We start from the raw sequence: 21,678 nt of genomic DNA, 5'->3' as shown, positions 1-21,678 counted from the left end.
AGACATCCTTTTAGTCTAAATGATCTATTAAATCCAGTTTTATAATGTAGGATTTGAGTGAAAAGAACAGATAAACTATGATCAGGCCAATTCTGAAAAATTATGTTAAGTTTCATGACAATTAAAAAAAAAAACTTCAGAAATTCTGCTTTAAATTTGTGGCAAATATGGGTGATTTCAGAGTGATTTTCTTATTTTGGCACATCTTCATAAACCTGGTTTGGCTCTACTGCAAAAGAAATATAGGTTATTGGAAAATTTGAGGGGGAAAATTGATATTCCCAGGAAAATTGAAACATAGACCAGAGAATAGCTGCCAAGGGAACACTTGTCTTTCTTAATGCTAAGCCTACATATGTCACAGCATGCAAATGTAATTGTATTTATATGATGACATTGCGTGTACTGCTCTTTCATAACAGTTTGATCTTGGTACCACTGTATGTTATCCCTCCTCATTTTAGTAACAGAATACTTTCTAAGGTAGCATCAAGTTAAGTCAGATAATTTTTGGGAATATCTCTTCATTATATTGTAGACCTGCCCAAATTACTTCATCTTTGCACCTATTTATAGAGAACTATCTCAGAATTCATGCAGGCCATAAAGTTAGGCAACAAAAGGAAATCACAATGCAAAATTATTTCCCATCTCACCAAATTTGTTACTATTGATCCAATTAGGAAATGTTGTCATCATTATCATTCTATTCATATAGCTTTTCTTTAGCATATTAATTATGTATAAAAGAATAACTGACATGTCCTCACGAATTACTTTTACTTTTTAACAAAGACCATGGAAAAATATTGTACTTTCATCATTTACATTAGCAACTTTTCCACAACTGCCTACAATGAGACAAATGGGATTAAATGAAAAATAGCATTTTATGCAAGAATGATGCTTTATTTATTCTTTGTTTAAAAAGGAAAAGGTATGCCTGATTATAGTTGAAAAAGTAAAAAGAATATCTGAAACTGAGAAAACCTAAGGATAAGAAGGATATGAATGGAAAAATGTCATATATACTGGTAGTTTATTAATGCGTTTTATTGTTATACAAAATATTACTCACAAGAACTATGGAACAAAGAGTAGAAAAAATGCTCGTTATATCAAAATTAGATAACCTTGTTTTAGACTGCATTACTAAATACATTATCACACTGCAATCCCCCAGGAAGCAGGAATTAACAATGGTAGATAATTGGTTCTTTGCAGGACTAAAAAACTATTTTGGTTCTGGTCAGCTGCAAAATACCTCCTATATTAAATGACAATAAGTCAATGAGATTAAAAAAAACCTACAGAGCAGTAAGCATGATGCCAATAATAGCCTCCACGGCCAATTGAATGGAACCTAAATCATTACAGTGCCAACTTTATGTGTCACTAAACTGGAGGGGCCAATGATAATGAAATTTGTTAGTGAAGAAAAAATCCAGGAGTTTTTCTACAGTATTTGAAGTTAACATGAAAATAATTGTGAATTTCTTCAAAGTAATTGATCATTCTGATCAGCACCATAATTTGTGAAAATTGTGAAAAGTTTTGTTTATATACCAACATTCCAATATTTTGTTCTAATCAATAGTTTTATATTTATGGGGTCCTTGATGCTGTCTGATCTTGGTTGTTTGCTTGCAAAGAAAAATCTGGAGGAGCTTGGGGACACCTTTTGGGCATTCAGTAGACATGAGTTGTAATTTCTAATCTAATATGAATTCAATTTATGGTGTATGTGCATTTAGAACTTTGTCATCTTTCCCCTTCTTTCAGTATGATTCATGACTTTATTTAGAAAATGTAACTATGACATCAATCCTTGATTAATCAATTTAGAGACAAGTCATAAGACAGTTATATAGATAGTACTGTATGCCACTATGTGAACCAAATGTAAAGGGGAAGTATGGGAATACATTCCTTGCAGTTAATATTCTTTGAAAACTTATAAATAACCTTATTGTATGTTCCATTTTATACATTTATCAGTTCATTCTAAGTTCAACTCCATGGGTGTTAACTGGTGGCACTTTAAGTAAAACTATCACATTGTGGCTTAAACACATGCCACTTCCCACTTTTTCTTTCTTTTTACTCATGGTTAGCTGAATACTGTAATTGTTTGAAAGTGTAATATTGATGATGCTTTCCCTCCATCTGTGCATACAATGGGAAACAGTTTCTGTATGGGTAAACTAACGTAACACTGATTTTTAGTATTCCACTTCTATATTGCAGAGTTGTAGTCAAAATAGCACTATTTATATATCAGTAAACTGGCTAGAGAACAACAGACTAACCACGTTTGCCAGTAATTAAAGCATCCTTTTTGTTTACCCTTAAAAGGGGAGACTCCTCAAAGAAAATAGTTTTCTGTACTACAAAATAGTGATCATTAAAAAAAAAATGTAAAGGGAAAATGGAATAGAGCGGTTTGAAAGACAAAACATATATCAAGACATATATCAAGATACCGTCAGCAAAATATAATTTGCTGGATAAGTTATTTCTTGATACACAATCGGGAACATAAATATTGTAACAGAAGGGATGTGATATAATTTGCTTTGACTAATAATATTCTTTACATTAATATTCTTTATATTACATTAACATCATGATGTTTTTTGTATTTGTGAATCCAGTTTGTCATCTTAATAATGATAAAATAATTAAAATCATAATGATTTAAAAGGAAGACAAAGTATGAAAAGACATTTGGCGTGAAAATAAAGTAGCTGATAATTCAAAATAGACTGCCAAATCGTAAAATTAAAATCTGCAAGCACTCGTGATATATACATTAATCTAGGGATCAGCACTATATTCCCACATAGATCCTTTACAAAAACTTCACAAACTTCTTAAGTTTCTTTGATTGGGAAGGAGGTAACCAGGTTATACAATGGCACCTGGGTCTGGAAAGTATATCTATCCCTGTATTAATCACATAGCAACTGTAGAATCTTAAAATAATTCACTCTTGGATTGCACCACAATATAATTACTTAAATGCTTTGAATAAAAAGCTTAAGATAATAAATTTTTGCAAATATCTGAAGTACATTGAAAAATATATACAACACATTGAAACATAATTTAAATTCTTGGAAATAGTACCCTTCCCTAGTTAGACCTTTTCATTCTTTTTTTAAAAAAAGGATATTTTTCAATTAGATGCAAAATGTTCAATATTTTGAATAAAAGACTGTTTTTTCATTAATTTGCTGAAAAGTCCATTTGGGTTTGCAAGCAGTGTTTCATGCTTTCCACACTCAACTATTCTGCCTTGGTCCAGAACTGCAACAGAATTAGCATTCTGAATGGTGGAGAGTCGATGAGCAATAATAAGAACAGTTCTGCCTTCCATCAGCCGGTCTAATGCTTCCTGGACGAGATACTCATTTTCTGCATCTAAAGCACTAATTAATGAATAGAATGGAAAAAAAAGGTTATTCTTTCCATCTTAGTGCAGAGACTTTATTAGAGCATAACTGTCTATACAACTTTTTTCATTTCATTTTCATTTAAAATTGTTTTTAAGTGAAATCCTGGTGTCAGGATTTTTAAACAAAGCAATTATTTAAATTTTTGAGAGATTTGCTTTCAACGAAGAGAGCCCAATATTTCACAGATGATGCCCCCAAAACTGAGTTAAAACATTCTCATTTTTAATTTGCAATTTAAATGCCTCATTATAGCAGTATTATAGAAGTATTATAGAATCATGAAATAGGAATGACTTAAGAAAGCATGGCAGTGCTAGCATACTGTGTTGTACAGGTACTCCTCGTCTTACCATATATTTAGTGAACCGTTCAAAGTTACATCACCATTAGAGTATCCCAATGGTCACGGTGATCAAAATTTGAATGCTTGGCAACTGGCTTATATTAATGACAGCTGCAGTGAGAGCAATCAACCAATGGAGCAGCTTGCATTCAGAAGTATTATATGTATGCACAATTTCAAATTCATGAAAGACATTTGGAACAGCATTATGTCTGCTTGCCAGGAACTCTGGCAGGATGTTCTGACATGGAAGAACATAGCAGCTCTGGGACAGATTCTTATCAATAAAATCGTGGCCCCAGGAGACATGGCTAGTCACAAAACACCATTTATTGCACAGCAAACCTATGAAGCTATTCACATTTCCTCTGGTATCTACGATACTACCCCTCCTGTTTAAAAGAAGGGCAGAATCTGAACAATGAGAGAAAAAATGGAAACCACAAAAGAATATTCCACACTGAGGAAAATATGTGCAATTTTTGTCACGACATCAATAGTAAAGATACCAGAAAGTCTTGTGGGATCGAATATTAATTGAGTAAGAAACAATTTCAATGTTGCCCAAGCTACACATAATTTTCCTATTTTTTATTATTTACCTTGTTGCTTCATCAAGAAGAAGAATTTTGGGATTCTAAAAATAGAACAAATATAAAAGTGTTGAGATTAGAACTTTATTTTATGAATTATTTTAAAAAAGAAACACCAGTTTTATTAGAAATGTTAATAGGCATGAAAAGATGTTTTCTCTAAAGCAATACTAATAAATTCCTGAAATATTTTATCACAAAATACAAGAGGGAGAAGGAGGGAGGGAGAAAGAGAGAGAAAGAAAGAAAATTAAACTAGAAAAAACGTTTTATTTTCAAAGCCTTTTTCTATTATGTAAAAAGTTGGTCAAACTTTAGTAACTATAAGACATTAAAAAAGACTGCATTTTAAAAATAACCTGCAAATTCCACTACTATTACATAGCCAACCACCCCACTTAAAGTACAATAAACGTCTAAAAATCCTTTAGAATCCTGATCAAAACCATTGTCTTCTTAGAGTTAATTAAAACCTATGGTTTTCAAACCTAGCTGTTATAGAAAAACCTATAGAATAAGGTTCAATAATTACAAAATGTTCTACTAGTGTTCAAAAAAGGCAATGTAATGAGAGCACAGTAACAGCAGACTATTAAAATATGCATAATAAACAGTATACTGAAAGAATAATGTATGAGAACTATTATAAAATGCAATGAGTGTGTGAGAGTTCCTATTCCTCTCAATTCAAATAATATTTTCCTTGCTCCTTTTCTCTCTTTAAAGGCATAGAAGAAAAAAGACTTACCTTCAGAAGAGCTCTAGCAATTGCAATTCGCTGCTTCTGTCCACCTTTACATAAAAAAGTAATATAAATATTGCATGCATTTTATATATACTTTTTTAAAGTACTCTGCCAATGTACCAGTAGGTTAGTTTTTTATTTTCTTTCACCTGTGGAAAATCTGACTTAAATGGAGAAAATGATTACTGCACTGCAGTTTGACAATAAGATTATTTTAAGCAGTTTAATAAAGTTCAAGAGATGACATTAAAATCATTACAATCAAGTGCAGTTCTAGAAAAAGGTGTCTAGACCAGTGTTTCTCAACCTCAGCAGCTTTAAGATGTGTAGATTCCCAGAATGCTGGGCAGAGGATTTTGAGGAGCTGAAATTCACACATCTTAAAGTTGCTGAGGTTGAGAAACACTGCTCTAGATGCTGACAGAATAGTGTTTGTAAATAGAATATAATTCTTCCTTTATTCTTCTCCATCTCCCACAACTACACTGACCATATTTTCTTGGGAGGAAAAAGTAACACAAACCTAAAAAGGGGGCATATCTGAAAAAGGTTGATAAGGATATTTTTTAACGTTTATGACTAGGTTTTAAAAAGAAAAATTCAGGAGCAAAATCAAGGGAAACTTTACCAGAAAGCCTACTGTAATAAAAATATCTAAAATCAAACAGTATCTTCTTTTAAAAAGACAACTCAATTTCAACATTTTTCAACTAACTGAAAAACTGCAATTTGCACAGTAAAATTTTAATGAACAAAATAAAGGACAAAGTTTTTGAAAAACAAATAAATCTAAAGGATAATTTTCTAAAATGCAGATAATCCTCAACTTCTGACACAAGTGAGCCCAAAATTTCTGTTGCTAAGTGACTTTTGCCCCAGTTTAGGACCTTTCTTTTGCAACAGTTGTTAAATAAATCACTGCAGTTGTCAAGTTAGTAGTGCGGATGTTAGGGTTAGGGTGAATCTGGCTTCCCCATTGACTTTGCTTGTCAGAAGGTCGCAAAAAGTGATCACATGACTCCAGGACACTTTAACTGTCATAAGTATGAGTCAGTTGCCAAGTGTCTGAATTTTGATTGTATGACCATGGAGATGCTGCAATGCTCGTAAGTGTGAAAAACAGTCATAAGTCACTTTTTTCAGTACCATTGTAACTTTGTACGGTCATTAAATGAATTGTTTTAAGTCGAGGACTATCCAACCCTACCCTAACCCCTGGAATCTCCTAGGAAGGTCAGAAGGTGTTTTAGAACAGTTTTTTTTTTAAAAAATTAAATTTTATTTACAAACATGTAAAATACACACACAAAACTTAGACGTACACTACATTTACACAATACAATACGAACAGGAGCTTCCTGTTCTTTCTAATAACAATTGCCAATCATATCACTCACCTTATATTGTTTCCCCTTCTATTATATTTCATTCGCATTTCACCATTCTTAACCCTCTTATCTTACTTGCTGTATTGGCTGATTACCTCTAGTAAATTTAAACCACTTGGATACATATAGATGTGTTAATTCTCCTTAACTACTATTTTTGGGCTTTGTTGTCTTTCTTCATTGATCCTTGTTTCTTTCCTCCATCCACCTATACCATTTATCCCATATTTGGTAGTATTCTGTTTCTTCTTTTCCCTGGATTTCTTTTGTTAATTTGTCCATTTCAGCACAGTCCATAACCTTACTTATTATTTCACCTTCGCTTGGAATTAATTTGTTTTTCCATTTCTAGGCAAAGGCAATCCTCGCCGCCGTAATTATATAATATTAAATACTGAATTTCTTTTTTATATTTAGCAGTCATTATTCCTAATAAAAAAACTTCAGGTTTCCATTCTATTTTAACACCTATTATTACCTCTAGTCACTTTTTGAACCCTTTTCCAATTTTTTTTAGCTTCCTCACAGGTCCACCATAAGTAGTAGTATGTTCCATGTATTGATTCACATTTCCAGCATTTTGGGGAGGTATTTGTTGAGGTTTTAGCTAACCTTGTTGGTGTCAGGTACCATCTGTAAAACATTTTGTACTGGTTTTCCTTGTATGCAACTGATAGTGTCATTTTTAAGTTTGTTCCCCCAAATGTTTCCCATTTTCCAATTCAATATTATAGCCAAAGTTCTGTGCCAGTTTTATCATTTGTTCTTTCACGATTTCTTCTTCCATTTTATGCTTCAGGAGAAATTTATATATTCTCCTTATCATCTTTCTATCTGAGCTGTGAATTATTGTATCCAATTCGTGTGGTTCTCTTTCGATGTCATATATTTTAGTATTATTATTGTGTTTAGTTTTGATTTGCAAGTAGGTTAGCCAGTCAACTTTCATGATTTGTTCTGCAAATTCTTTAATTGTTTTTAAATTTCCCTGTCCGTCAATTATGTCTCTGTATCTTAGCATTTTATTCATATCTATAAAATTTGGATGGATCATCCTTTCTGTCGGTGATAGCCAATTCGGGATTTTCACATAGTGGATTTTTTTGATTTTGAGCCAGTTTCACAATAACGCTCTTCTAATTAAATGTTTTTGAAAGTATTTGTGAGTTTTATTTTTATCATCCCATAGGAATGTATGCCAACCTGCTTGCAGATCATGGCCTTCTAAGGTCAAAATTCTTTTATTCTTTAGCTTTCTCCAATCTTTCACCCATGTTATTGTTACTGCTAATGTGTATAATTCCCAATTTGGTAATGCTAAACCTCCTCTCTCCTTGCTATCTTGCATTGATTTTAATTTAATCCTCGCTTTTCGTCCTTGCCAAATGAACCTAGCGGTTATTTTGTTTAATTCTTGAAAGAAAGTTTTACCCGGGTTAATACGTGTGGCTTGCAACAAGAGTAAGATTCTTGGGACTTCCTGGGAGGAGCTTGCTGATGGTGGCAGCTTAAAATTAGCTGCCCCCGAATTCCTGGTCACGTATCTGTTTAGATGATCATCCATCTGACGTCTTAACAGGTTTCTTATCCTTCAGGCAAGAAGGAAAGAAGATATAATTTTGCTGGCAAATGCCCTTCGATTTTTGCAGCTTTTGTGCCTGCAGAGAGAGGGGGGCCAGCCCAAAGCAGAACGGCGTCCGTGCTGGGAACTTCAAACTGCCTTGTGCAGTACAAAGTAAGATCTCTCCCACTCAGTTCACAGCTTTGATTTATTTGATTTTAATACGAGCTGAATCCGTTTACGTGGACATTAATTGTTTACCAAGATCCTAGCTTCTTTTTTTCACAAGATCTTCCTCTGAAAATCTATTTACTTAGAGGCTTTTAAAATGGCGCCGAGCCGGCTGGATTCTCCGGTAACAGTGATTATCTTCTTAACCTCCTTGTTAAATGCTACAGAACTCTAAAACTTCAAAGGAGCGTCTTATCACCTGTTTCACAATCGGCCAGCAGAAACTTTTTAATTAGTTTCATTTTCACAAGACTTCCTTTCTCTCATTAATCTTGCTTATCTGGAATTTAAATGGTGATGAATCTGCTGAACTGTCTTGTTACAATGCTTATTTTCTGAAAGTTTTGCCAAGCCTCAAATTTCAAAGTAAAGGGAGAAATTCAGCATCTTTACTTATAGCTGCACAGTCATGCAGCAGAGTTTTATTAATTGCTGGAAGATAAAATTTGGAATGGCCTCAAAACCAAATCCTAATTTGAAACCGTCGCCCTCTATTCCCAGGGGCACGTCCCCAGTGCCTGGCACAAGGTTGCAGCCTCCGCTCCCTACGCCCCCTGCTGGAGATTTGTTAACGAAAGAATTCTTCTTGAGTGAATTAAGTGTGGCTCTTAACGCACAGACAATTAAAATGGAAGATAAACTTAGAGATCTTAAAGAGGAGATAAAACAGGAGATAAAACAGGAGGGAAAAGAGGAAATAAAAGAAATAAAAGGGGAAATAAAAGGGGAAATAAAAGGACTTAAACAGGAGTTGTATGAGAAAATTGATGCCAGGGTTGTTAAAATTAAAGATGAAATGCTGGGACTTGTAACTGTATTGACAGAACATGTTTCCGGAATTGAAGATAGTCTAGAGGATCTTAATGAGGCTAATACCAACTTGACATTGAAAACAGAGGCGGTGGAACAAAAAGTGGAAAATGCTGAAAAAGAAATTATTATGATACAGTATAGACAAATGGAGCTGGCATTAAGAGTAAGGAGGCTGCGTGAGGAGAAACAGGAAAACCTGAAACAGATCCTATCAGAAGCCTTTGACCGCCTGGTGGGAAGACCAGGGACTAACCTCGACTGGCAGATCGACAAAGTTTATCGCGTTAACTCTTGGGTGGCAAAGCAGAAACAGCTTCCTCGAGACATCGTTATATACTTTACTACAAGAGAGCTCAGAAATATGGTACTACAAGAGTCTTATAACACCAAGCTCCAAATTGGCGGTCAAGACCTGATTGTTTTGAAAGAGATACCACCTCAAATGTTAAGAGCCAGGAGAGACTACGCTTTTTTAGTCGAAGAACTCAGAAACCGTCAGATACAGTATAGATGGGACGCACCATTTGGCATTATATTTACATTTGATAGGCAAAGATATCGCCTCAACTCTGTATGGAAAGCCCGAGATTTTTATCATAATATTTTGAAGGCTGGCTATCCTGCTTCATCTGGACCTGGAGAAAGACCACAAGAAGGACAGGATAGACAGCAAACTACACAACTATCAGATAAGATGGAGCATCTCTCTCTTCTAGAAGCGCAAGGAGTTATGGAACAAAGACCTAGCCGTATGATTACTAGACGAATGGAGAAACAAGCTAAAAAGCAACAACATCAACAATCACCGGCCATCGATCAAGGAGCTACAATAACAAGTCTGGAAGCAGTGGAAGGAGCTAGGCCTAAGGTTAAACAGGCCATGCAGGAAGCTCTAAAAATGCTTCAGCCAACCAAAGATGACAACTAAGATTTTAACATGGAACGTCAATGGATTGAATTCCCCACAGAAGAGAAAGAAAATACTTCACTATCTTAAACAGTTTAAGAATGACATAATTTGTTTGCAAGAAACTCATATTAAATCAACTGATAAAAAATATCTGATTAACTCAAAACTTGGTCAACATTTTGTAGCTTCTGCTATGGAAAAGAAGAATGGTATAGTTGTATACTTAAGAAAAGACATGAAAGCTGAATTAATTGAAGCAGATCCCTTCGGAAGATATATCGCTTTAGACCTAATCCTAGAAGGGAAAAAGACATTACTTTTGGGAATTTATGCTCCTAATCAACAGCAAGACGGATTCTATAGAAATCTTCATGCCAAATTAGTACAGTGGGACTATAGGTCCTGTATACTATTGGGTGATTGGAATGGTGTGATAGATACTAAGAGAGATAAGAAAACTTCTTGCCCAAATACTAAGATGCGAGCAAAGCTACCCAAACCTTTTTTTGACATGATGGACGTCTTTGAATTGAGAGATATTTGGCGAGAAAGAAATGCAGAGGAATATGATTTCACCTTCTTCTCTGATAGACATCAATCCCTTTCAAGGATTGATTTTATACTAATCACTAATGATTTGCTTTCTAGGGTCAAGAAGACAAAGATTGCGGCTAGGGTCCTTTCGGACCATAACCCAGTTTGGATGGAGTTGGGAAGGATAGTGCAGGCAAGAAGGTCTTGGAGATTGAATGAAAACTTATTTAGATATGAAAAGTATATTAATGATTGTAAAAAATTGTTATCTGAATATTTCATTTTGAATATGAATAAGGGTACATCTATGGAATTCAAATATCTTGGAGTTAACATCTTAACTTCAAATGGGAAACTATATAAGCATAATTATGAACCACTTTGGCATAGTATACAGAGATGAAAAAATGGGAGAAATTGCACTTATCTTTGTTGGGTAGGATAGCGGCAGTGAAAATGAACATCTTACCAAAATTTTTATTTCTCTTCCAAATGTTACCTATACTTAAAAAAGATGCGAATCTTTTAGAATGGCAGAAGGGTATCAACAAATTTGTATGGGTAGGAAAGAAGCCGAGGGTAAAGATGAAAATAATGCAAGATGTACGTGAGAGAGGAGGCTTGAAACTACCTAACATAAAACTATATTATGATACAGTGGCACTATCTGTAATTAGTGATTGGACTCATTTAACTAATGATAGAATATTGAATATTGAGGGACACGATCTGGTATATGGTTGGCATGCTTACCTGTTATTCAACAAAAAATTGGACAAGAATTTTAAAAGTCATATTTTAAGAAATGCTTTACTGTGGGTCTGGAAAAAATACCAATATAAATTAAATGACAAGATACCCATGTGGGCAATTCCTAGACACGCAATTGAAAATATGAATATAGCACAAAAACAGGATAGAATTACCTACAGACAGCTTCTTATCTTGGAAAGGGGGGTACTACAATTAAAATCCTTAGAGGTATTAAAAGAGGAGAAGGTAGTTCAAACATGGTTCCAGTATGGGCAATTACAGGCTAGGTGGAAAATAGATCAAAAAAATGGTTTTATTCAAGTTGAGGATAATCTGTTTAAACAAATAAGAGATCAAAGCTTAATGCATATAAAGAGGATATATAATGTATTAATACAGATGGATTCGGAAACAGAATTAGTTAAAGATTGTATGATAAAGTGGGCTCAAAACATTGAAGAACCAATAATGCTGGATACATGGGAAAGAATCTGGGTAAGAAATGTGAAATTTACACAAGCTCAAAACCTGAGAGAAAATTTTTATAAGATGGCATTTAGATCCTAAAAAGCTGGCTTCTATGTATCCTAACTTACAGCCTAAATGTTGGAGATGTGGCTCTCTCGATGCCACATATTTTCATATATGGTGGACCTGCCAAAAGGTTAAGGCATTTTGGATAAAAATATGGTGGATTATGCAAAATATCTTTAAAAGAAGGATAAAGTTTACTCCTCAGTTATTTTTACTAGGTATATGTACTGACTTTACAGTGGTAGAGACTAACTTGATTCTGCACTTAATAACGGCAGCAAGACTGTTGGTGGCACAATACTGGAAGAAGGAAGACTTGCCTACAACTCAAGAATGGACATTGAAAGTTACAAACTTAGCCGAGATGGCTAAAATATCGGCATATCTTAAACATCATTCAAATGAGAGATATAAACGAGACTGGAAAAAAATGGATTGTCTATATACAAAATAAATACGGGACCAAGAAATTCCAGTTAGCCTATGCTTAAGATCAGAAATGATTTAAATTGTTTAAGGTTAGTTCAGCAAGAAGCAGCTAAGGTCAATGTAGAATGTCATTAATTTCTTTATTTCTTTTTTCTCAATAGATTTTAGACTGTGTTTGTTAAAAATCTATACCGTGTACGGGTTCTGGGAAGTCGGGGGGGGGGAGGAGGAGGGGGGTTAGGGGGGAGGGTGGAGGGAGGGAGGGGTATACATTAGGCTAGACAAGAATTTGGTGGTAAACTAGAAATATTTTGACATATAAAAAATTGTACTTCGATGTCTTACTAATTGAGGAATGATGAAATGTTTGTTTTAAAAGAAATAAAACTTTTGAAACCCCCCCCCCAAAAGAGTAAGATTCTTGGTAAAATATTCATTTTGACTCTGGCTATACGTCCCATTAGTGATAGCTGACTATTTTCGCAGCTTTCTAAATCTTTCTTTATTTGTGTCACTAGTTTATTATAATTATCGGCCTTAATTGTGGAACATTTTGCTGACACCCAGATCCCCAAGTATTTCACTTTCTTAGTTATTTGCATTCTAGTTGCTAATTCTAGTTCCTTTCTTGCTTTTTTGTGATATTCTTGGTTATCATTTTTGTTTTGCCTTTATTGATTTTTAATCCTGCCACTTCGCTATATTCTTCTAATTTTTTAATTAGTTTCAGATGGATTCTAATGGATTCTCTAGAACAAATACTAAGTCATCGGCATAGGCTTGGGCCTTATATTCTTCATTTTTGAGTCTCAAACCTTTTATTCCCTGACATTCCTAATTTCATTTAATAAAATTTCCAGGGTTAATATAAACATCAAAGGAGAGAGGTGGCATCCCTGCCTGACTCCCTTTTTTATTTCGATCTTCTCTGTTTGTTCTCTGTTCATCAGAACTTTGGCTGTCTGACTGTTATCATTTTTGTAAATATTCCTCTGAATTTCATCCTGTCTAATAGTGTTATTATAAATTTCCAAATTACAATGTCGAATGGTTTTTGTGCATCAAGGAAAACCAGTACCATTTGTTTTTCTGGATGCGCCTCGTAATATTCTATTATGTCTAGGATGACTCTTATATTATTTTTAATGTGTCTGTGAGGCAAAAATACGTTTTGGTCTGGGTCTATTTGTTCATTTAAAACCTGTTTGATACTTCCTGTCATAATTGCTGCAAATATTTTATATTCGGAATTTAGTAATGAAATTGGTCTATAGTTTTGAATTTCTTGTAGATTGGTTTCTTCTTTCAGGATTAACGATATTATTGCTTCCGTCCATGATTCAGGCATTTTGGCTTTTCCTAAATCTTTGTTAAACAGTTCCACTCCTAGTTCTTCCAATATTATTTTATTATAGTTGTATAGCTCCACCGGTATTCCATCTGGTCCTGGGGTTTTATTATTTTTCTGATTTTTTATAATTCCACTTCGACTAACCTTATTGGCCTGTTTATCGCCTCCCTTTGTTGATTTCCTCCATACTATCTTACGCATATAGTTTTGCGAAGTATTTATGAATAATATGCTTCTTTTCTTCCGCTTTGTATTGAATTCTTCCCTCATCATCTTTTAATTGGTATATCATCCTTTTTTCTTTCATTCTTCAATCTGTATGCCAGCCATCGTCCAGGTTTGTTGGCTTGTTCAAAGTAATTTTGTCTGGCTGCTTCAATTTTCTGTGCTAATTCCTTTTGAGTTATTAAGTTGATCTTATGTTTTATCATCTCTCTTTTTTCTTTTTTAGTTTAATTCTTTGGGTCTTTCTGTAGTTCAGCTTCCATAAGTTCTTTTTGCATACATTCTTGTTGCTCTTTTTGTTTTCTAGTTTTTCTCGCAATGTAGGCAATTGTGAGGCCTCTTGTGTATGCTTTCATAGTGTCCCAGATTTTGAATTGAAGTGTCTTCTTTTTTATTTATTCTAAAAAATAGTTTTAATTCTTTCTCCAGCATTTGAGTGTATTCTATTTCATTTACAATATTTGAGTTCATCATCCATCTTTTTTTTTCTTCTTTGACCTTTCCATCTTAATTTTATTGGATTATGATCTGCCCACTCATTTTCTTCTATTTCAATTTCGTCTAGATTACATAGACCACATGAAATCCAGGCCATATCAATTCTTGATAGGGACTGGTGAGGGTTCGAATAAAAGGTATATTGCTGTCTTGTTTTGTGCCTTTCTTTCCAAATATCATGTAGTTTATATTCCATTGCCATCTCAAAAAAGGATTTGGGTAACGTATTTTTTTTTATTTTTATTTTTGCTTTCATAGCCCATTTTTTTTATCCACTATTGCATTATAATCCCCAATTAAGCAAATATTTTCATATTCTAATTCATTTATTTTGTTGTGTAATTTGTCTTGTAGCAAAATGAAATGCATAGCAGAATGAGACAAGGAAAGGTAATTCCTTCTAGAACAGCCGTAAATTACAAAAATATTTTTAAATGACATAGTCTTACCAGAGAGAAGAACACCTTTTTCTCCAACTAAAGTGTGAAATCCTTTTGGAAAATTTTGGATAAAATTAGAAGCGTTTGCAATTTTGGCAACTCTCTCAATTTCTGCAGGAGTTACTGTGGATGGATCCTCTGCGCCATAGGCTATATTTTCAGCAATAGAGCACGAGAACAGAGTGGGTTCCTAGTTATGAAAAAGCATAAGGAATATGGCAACACAGGTACACAAATGCCCAGATGAGATTATAAATGAAATAAGTAATATGTGACCATAGAGATTAAAGGGAACAGTATGGTTGCTTTAAAGGGGCATGAGGCAAATTCAAAAGCTGGAGGGGCAAAAAAAGTCCTCTGACATTATTAAAGAAATTAGGATCAGCAAATACTGTAAGAAAACTTTTCTCTTTTTTACCTGACTTACTGTTCCGATATTAGTCCTGAACCATAGTGGGTTTAGCTGACGGATGTCAACCCCATCAACAGTAATATTTCCTTCAAGAAATTAAGAGTATATTGTTAGATAATACGTTAGACAATGAGGGTGAAGAGATTAAGCAAGTTCTCAGCAAGAACTGATTTCACCTTGCATAGAATAAGTGATTTCTAGAGACATCTCTCTCTCTCTTTAATATAAGAAATTATGATCCTAGCACATTCATGTCAAATCCTACCTGAATAGAGACAGGCAGTTTATATTTACATTGCCTGAAATATTGTCTTAACTTTCTAACTTAACTTTTTAACTTTTTTAAAAAAATACAAGTTGAGTGAAATATGAATGTGTTGTATATATTGCTCCTATTTCAGTAATGGAAAGGCTTGTTATAAAATGGCAATGATGCATTTTATCTCAACTTCCTTGTAAATAGTCTTCCAACCGATTCTACAAAGGTCATACTTCTCCATGAGCAAATTGTGTTTTGATCTTTAATCAGAAGTATATCCAGTAACAGATGTTCAAACATATTCACACAAACATATGTAACTACCTGACAGTGGATCATAAAGCCTCAGGAGAAGAGATACAACTGTTGATTTGCCAGATCCACTTGGGCCTACTAGGGCCATGACAGAACCTGCAGGCATGCTGAGAGAAAAGTCTTCAAAAATCAATGTTTCTGGACGTGTTGGATATGCAAACTTGACACTTTTGAACTCAAGAGCACCTCTGAAATCATCCTGGCTTAATACTGTTCCCTCTAAATAGACATGAAATCCAAAAATTAAAGTAACATCAATAACATATTCAAACATGTTTTAGTAAAGACATATCCAATTATTTGCACTGAAAATTTACTAAAAGAAAACAAATATGATCAATATGATACTTTACTAAGATTCTATAAACTAGGGTTACTTGAATCTGTGTTAGGAATATAATCTAACGGTTGGGTTGGCAATATATAATCATGTAACAATGCTATACCTGTTTCTTTAAATCATACTGTAAAATGTGATTGGTTGCTGTTTCCTCAATGGGCCATAAGAGGGAGCAAGAATGACTGTTAGCTCTGTTTGTTAGATGCTGGGCTGATCTGATCTGAGTGTTTTTGGAAGCTGGCTGTTAGAAAGTGCTGTGAGCTATTGTAAGTTTTGCAACTGCTAGCAAACTTTGAATACCAGACTGTTTGTATGATTATGGACTATGTTATTTGGATTATCCCTTAACTGAAAGACATTGATGACTGACTGTCTTATCTGTGTATGACTTGGACTGTTTGATGGAGTCTGATACCTCTATTTCCACAAAAGTAAAAGCCTATTTAAACTGCAGTGTCTCTGTATGCTGGTTTGTGTGTTCTCCAACACAACTCTCACAACGCTTCTCTGAACATACTCGCTCTCCCAACGGGGAGCTTACGTAACAATCTGGACATTCTGAAAATTGAGTCATCAAATAATTTGGGCTTGTCTGCTTACAGAGCAAAGCATGAATTCCAACTGTTGATACATTCAGGAAATGAAACAACTCCTCCTCTGGTGCTTCATAGCCCAATGTTTCTAAGACCTGCTGGTTATAGTAGATTTGGGCCCAAAGATATTCTTACTTCACCCCAGAATTGATAATATACAGGTAGTCCTTGACTCACAACCACAATTGAGCCCAAAATTTCTGTTGCTAAATGAGACATGTGAGTTTTGATCCATTTTACGACCTTTCTTGCCACCATTTTTTAAGTGAGTCACTGCAGTTGTTTAGTTAGTAGCACCATTGTTACTGGCTTCCCCATTGACTTTGATCATCAGAAGATCACAAAATGTGATCACGTGACTCCGGGACACTGCAACCGTCACAAATATGAATCAGTTGCTAAGCATCTGAATTTTGATTACATAATGATGGGGATGCTGCAACAGTGTCAAGTGTGAAAAACAGTCATGAAACAGTCACACTTCAATTTCATTTCAAATTGTCATAGGTGTGGTTCTTTTATAGTATTTTACCACATTCCACAAGGCACAGGCAGATAAGTTATTGGAGGGTAGGGTGGGAACACACACACACACACACACACACACACACACACACACATACACACACAATATATATATATATATATATATATATATATATATATATATATATATATATATATATATATATTCCCACTCCACTCTCCAATAACTACAATAAAATAAGCCTTAAGAGGGCTGCGGGGTCTGTAGCCAGTAACATAATGACATTGTAGTTATTTTCATCTTATAAGAAGGATTTTTAAGGAGAGAAATGCACTAACCATAAGGCATCTATTTTGAACACCATAAGATGTGAAAAGTAGTTTAAGGAAGTTTCAAAATTTTAACAGTTTAAAAGGATGCACATAAAACCTGCACCATAATCAATTTATGCATTGTATTTTGCGGCATCAAATGAGTAAGTCCATTCTTTGGGATCATTTATGACATTAAATGTGGGTTTTCCTTACATTCTTTAGTAGAATAACTTCTAATTTATGAACATGTTCATTTTTTGTGATATTGCATGATGAATCGATATTTTACCATCTTAAACAACTGCAAAATATTAAGAACATTACCGTTAAAAGGAAGTTGTGGCTTTCGATCAATAAGCTCCCACAGGCGCCCTCCGGCACCCAAACCTTTCATTAAGTCAGTATAAAAAGAGCTTAATCCTAAAAAAGAAAGAAAAATACCCCTATTGTTATACATGTTCAAAAACAGGTATTGCATGTTTGTTAAACAGGTTCTGCCAATCAGTGTACAAACAGCTAGAATGAAATAGCCGGCTAGTACAGCTAAATTTGCTTAATTTCCCTTTCTTTTTAATAAAGAAGATCAATAAGATGGCAGGCAGAACTTTTCTGAATAGATTATCTCTCACATTCATCAGAGTTGGAATTTGTTAACCATTCAAAAGGTTAGGTCAGTGTTTCTCAATCGTGGCAACTTTAAGATTCCCCAGCATCTATCTGGGGAATTCTGGGAGTTGAAATCCACACATCTTAATGTTGCCAAGGTTGAGAAGCACTGGATTGGATGAATGCTCCTGCTGACCCCTGACTCCTCTAGGACCTGAAGTTAGTTTGGTGCAACAAAAACTGTTCTGTAAAGAGAGGTTAACATAGGGCAGACAAGCTAGCAATTTTGGGAAATGTACTCCATACATCTGCAGGAAGGCAAATTGGAGATGGCCGATCTTTTGCCTTCTGATCTGATATCTTGTCTATTTGTTTTAAAAATTTACTTTTAAGAAAATATTACCTCTAATGCTTATGCCAACCCAGAAAGCATACATTAAGAAAGAAGACAGTTCACCAATAGTCAAATGGGCACCACCCATCAGTAATCCTCCTTTGTAGAGAACAAAAAGCACAATCAAATTGCCTGATAACCCCGTCTGTAAAGAAAGGAAAGGGAAAAGTACTGATTGCAGGATTTTAATGTAATTCTTTAAATTTATGGATGAATATTACAAGAGAGGGAAGAACAGGCACCCCTCATCCACTTTGGCCTAAAATAAAATCAAGAGATCTATTGTAATAGTACTCTTAGTATTTAGAATCCCATAATCAAAAACACCAATCCTTTAATACAGATTATTTTGGAGATTTTTGGGCACTTCTATATGACTAGCATTTTCAACATCTGATCCACAGTACCCTATGTTTTGAAAAAAATGTTCCTTTATACAAACAGTAACAACCACAAGGGCATTAATTTGGTGGGAAAGTGGCAGTTTTCTGACTCAAACATGTTAACAGGTGACAATGACAATTTGGGGAAGTACAGTGAGGCTTTATTCAAGGCAAGGGGTTTACAGATGAGAGACTTTCTTCTGCTTTCCAGGCCACATAAAATTGAATATTTATTTTGAACTTATTGATTTAGAGAAAATATATGAGAAACTCAATAGGTTTAAATTCTGAAATGCTATGTAAATATGGAGATGAAGTTTGGAATTCAGTAAAAGTGATGGTTAAGGCTCCAGGTAAGACCCTGGATAACTATGAGTTCTACTCCTACTTTAGGCATGAATCTAGCCCAGATGTCTCTTTGTTTGCTCAACGCATTTGTAGCTGAAAATATAAGGAATGCTTGTGGAAATGGAAAAAGTATGCTTGTCAAGAGCATGAACATATGTATATTTTTGTGCACAGGCAATGCTGGTTGATTAAAAAAAGTAACATGATGAATAATAAATAGGTTAGGAGGAAGGGAAAGTCTAAAAAAGTTATGATTAAAAAGAGACAGGTCAGAACTTTGGAGGACAAAATGCAACATATGAAGTGGTCTACAAATGTGGTAGAAAGTAGAAGATGTTTTGCAAAAGTAGACAGTTATGGAGAGGTACAGTGAAAAATGTTCATATAAATTAATTTCAGTTCCATTTACTTTTCTGCTTAATTTTTTTTAAACATTTGATTATTATTTTTTTGCCTTAGCATTTCTTGCTTCCCCCAACCCCCTGCTCTCTGCATAACTCTATGAGGGAGATGGGCAGTTCAAAAATGTGGTAAATAAAACAATAAAATAAATAACGTTATCTAAAAATGGAGTGGCTTCATGAAAATATATTTATAAGCCAGTACTTATAAATAATTTCTGTAATCCTATTTAGTATATTAGTTTATTGATGGTCGTGATAAAATAATATGCAATTACATCTATATCAAAATAACAATTTCATTGTTCAAGGAAACACTTATCAGAAATACACAGATGATTCCTCACCTTCTTCATATACTTACTGCTCCAAAGAATCCTGCTCGAGCTATTGCTTCCTTTTTGGCCAGATGTAGCACATACTGAATCTTGTTGTCATATTTTTCCATTTCAGTTAACTCATGCGCAAAAGCTCGAACTGTTCTTAAATTTCCAATCCTTTCTTCTGCTAACTGTAGTAAACAAAATGTAAGAATTAACACATTTCCCATAAGCCTACCTAGATTGTTCTCACTGCATGTTATTAAACTAACAGTGGGTCTTTTCTGCTGTACCATTTACATAGATGCCTAGATGCATTTATCACCCTGTAATACAACATATAAGACTAGGGAAGAGTGAATTACCCAATATCAGTGTTGGTGAACCTATGGCATGCATGCTAGAAGTGGCACGCAGAGCCATCTCTCTGGACACACCAGCCATCGCCTGTTGCTCTTCCGGGTTCCGGTGTGCCAGCTTGCTGGCCAGCTGGTCTTTGCACGTGCATATGCGCCATAAACCAGACCAGGTGACCACCGCACATGTGCACGTCAGAAACTGGAAGCTTAGCCTTTCGGTGCATGTGCCGGGAAACGGCTTTTCCCGTTTCCAGTGCTCCCACACGTGCTTGCCAGGGAGCTGCTCCTCTGGTTTTTGGTTCTCCCCCACCTTGCATGTGTGCACACTCCCATTTTGGCACTTGATGCTGAAAAAGTTCACCAACACTGCCTTATATCCAGACTGTCAATTTTATTATGTCCATTCACAAACCGATATTAAAACTACTTCCATAATGAGCTATTTCTTTTTAATCAGCCAAAATTAAGACACTTTAAAATTATTTTATTTAAGAGTATGCATTTCTAAATAAATTTGACAGTATATTATAAGAAAGAGAAAGGTAAAATCCTTTTAAAAGGATAGCCTAATTTGAATCATTGTGTTAATGAGATCAGATCAATTCACACTGAATTTCCCAAAGAACAATCCCGAAAGCACAAATTCTTCAAGCATCTTGAGTTATAAGATAGTTTTGAGATGTGATTGTACGAAAAAGGATAGCTCAAATTGGGAAATTACAAGGATGGCTATGTGGAAATGACTTCAATCAGATTCCTAGTGGGAACTTGTGGGGGATATGAATGAAAAGATAAAAGGTCCAGAGGAGTTCAGCACTATCTTTCAACATTCTCATTTGAACAACTGAGAAACTACCTGTGTAGCTTCTGCAAGGGAATCCTGTGTCATTCTAGCCAGTTTTCGTAAATACGTTCCATAAAGCACAGCTATGACAGCCAGGGATGGTACGACAGTCAGGACGAATGTAGCAAGTTTGGGAGACACAAAAAACTAGAAGCAAAAAAGCAGTGGTTAATTTTTAAATGCAGTTTATAAGAGGCTTTGCCAGATCGATAAATCAAATGTTTTAACTAGTCTTCTGTTAACAAGGGCAATTGGGACCAGGATTTTGGTTGTTTCTGAATGCTGTTGTTAAGCAAACCTGCATCATTGTTAAGTCAGGATGACATGTGATAACCTTTTTTGACCTCATGTTAGCTTCCCCATGGACTTCACCTATAGGAAGTTGGCAAAGAAGGTTGCAAATGGTGACCATATGACAATGTTGTAATTGTGATCTTGGGGCCAAATGTCCAGGTTGTGAACACATGACTAAGGGGGCTGCAATGATGGAGGATCAG

The 21,678-nt window shown here is 34.7% G+C and overlaps 1 protein-coding gene across 1 annotated transcript in view; it reads right to left on the bottom strand.

Annotated features, from left to right (window-relative positions):
- Positions 1-1,022: 1,022 nt before the first annotated feature.
- The window catches only part of ABCB10 (ATP binding cassette subfamily B member 10), a 29,659-nt gene continuing 9,003 nt past the window's right edge, over positions 1,023-21,678 (bottom strand). The window contains exons 4-13 of the mRNA XM_032215781.1: positions 21,194-21,328; positions 20,023-20,169; positions 18,536-18,671; positions 17,851-17,946; positions 15,802-16,011; positions 15,225-15,304; positions 14,816-14,996; positions 5,143-5,186; positions 4,404-4,438; positions 1,023-3,431 (exon numbers count right to left, since the gene is read on the bottom strand). Of these exons, the coding sequence (XP_032071672.1) occupies positions 3,179-3,431; positions 4,404-4,438; positions 5,143-5,186; positions 14,816-14,996; positions 15,225-15,304; positions 15,802-16,011; positions 17,851-17,946; positions 18,536-18,671; positions 20,023-20,169; positions 21,194-21,328 (1,317 nt within the window). The 3' untranslated portion in view covers positions 1,023-3,178. The remainder of the gene's footprint in view (positions 3,432-4,403; positions 4,439-5,142; positions 5,187-14,815; positions 14,997-15,224; positions 15,305-15,801; positions 16,012-17,850; positions 17,947-18,535; positions 18,672-20,022; positions 20,170-21,193; positions 21,329-21,678) is intronic.

This window comes from Thamnophis elegans, chromosome 4 (genome assembly GCF_009769535.1).
Source record: "Thamnophis elegans isolate rThaEle1 chromosome 4, rThaEle1.pri, whole genome shotgun sequence".
Classification (NCBI taxonomy): domain Eukaryota; kingdom Metazoa; phylum Chordata; class Lepidosauria; order Squamata; family Colubridae; genus Thamnophis; species Thamnophis elegans.
The sequence above is the reverse complement of the archived record's forward strand: the minus strand, read 5'-3'. Positions and strand labels throughout refer to the sequence as shown.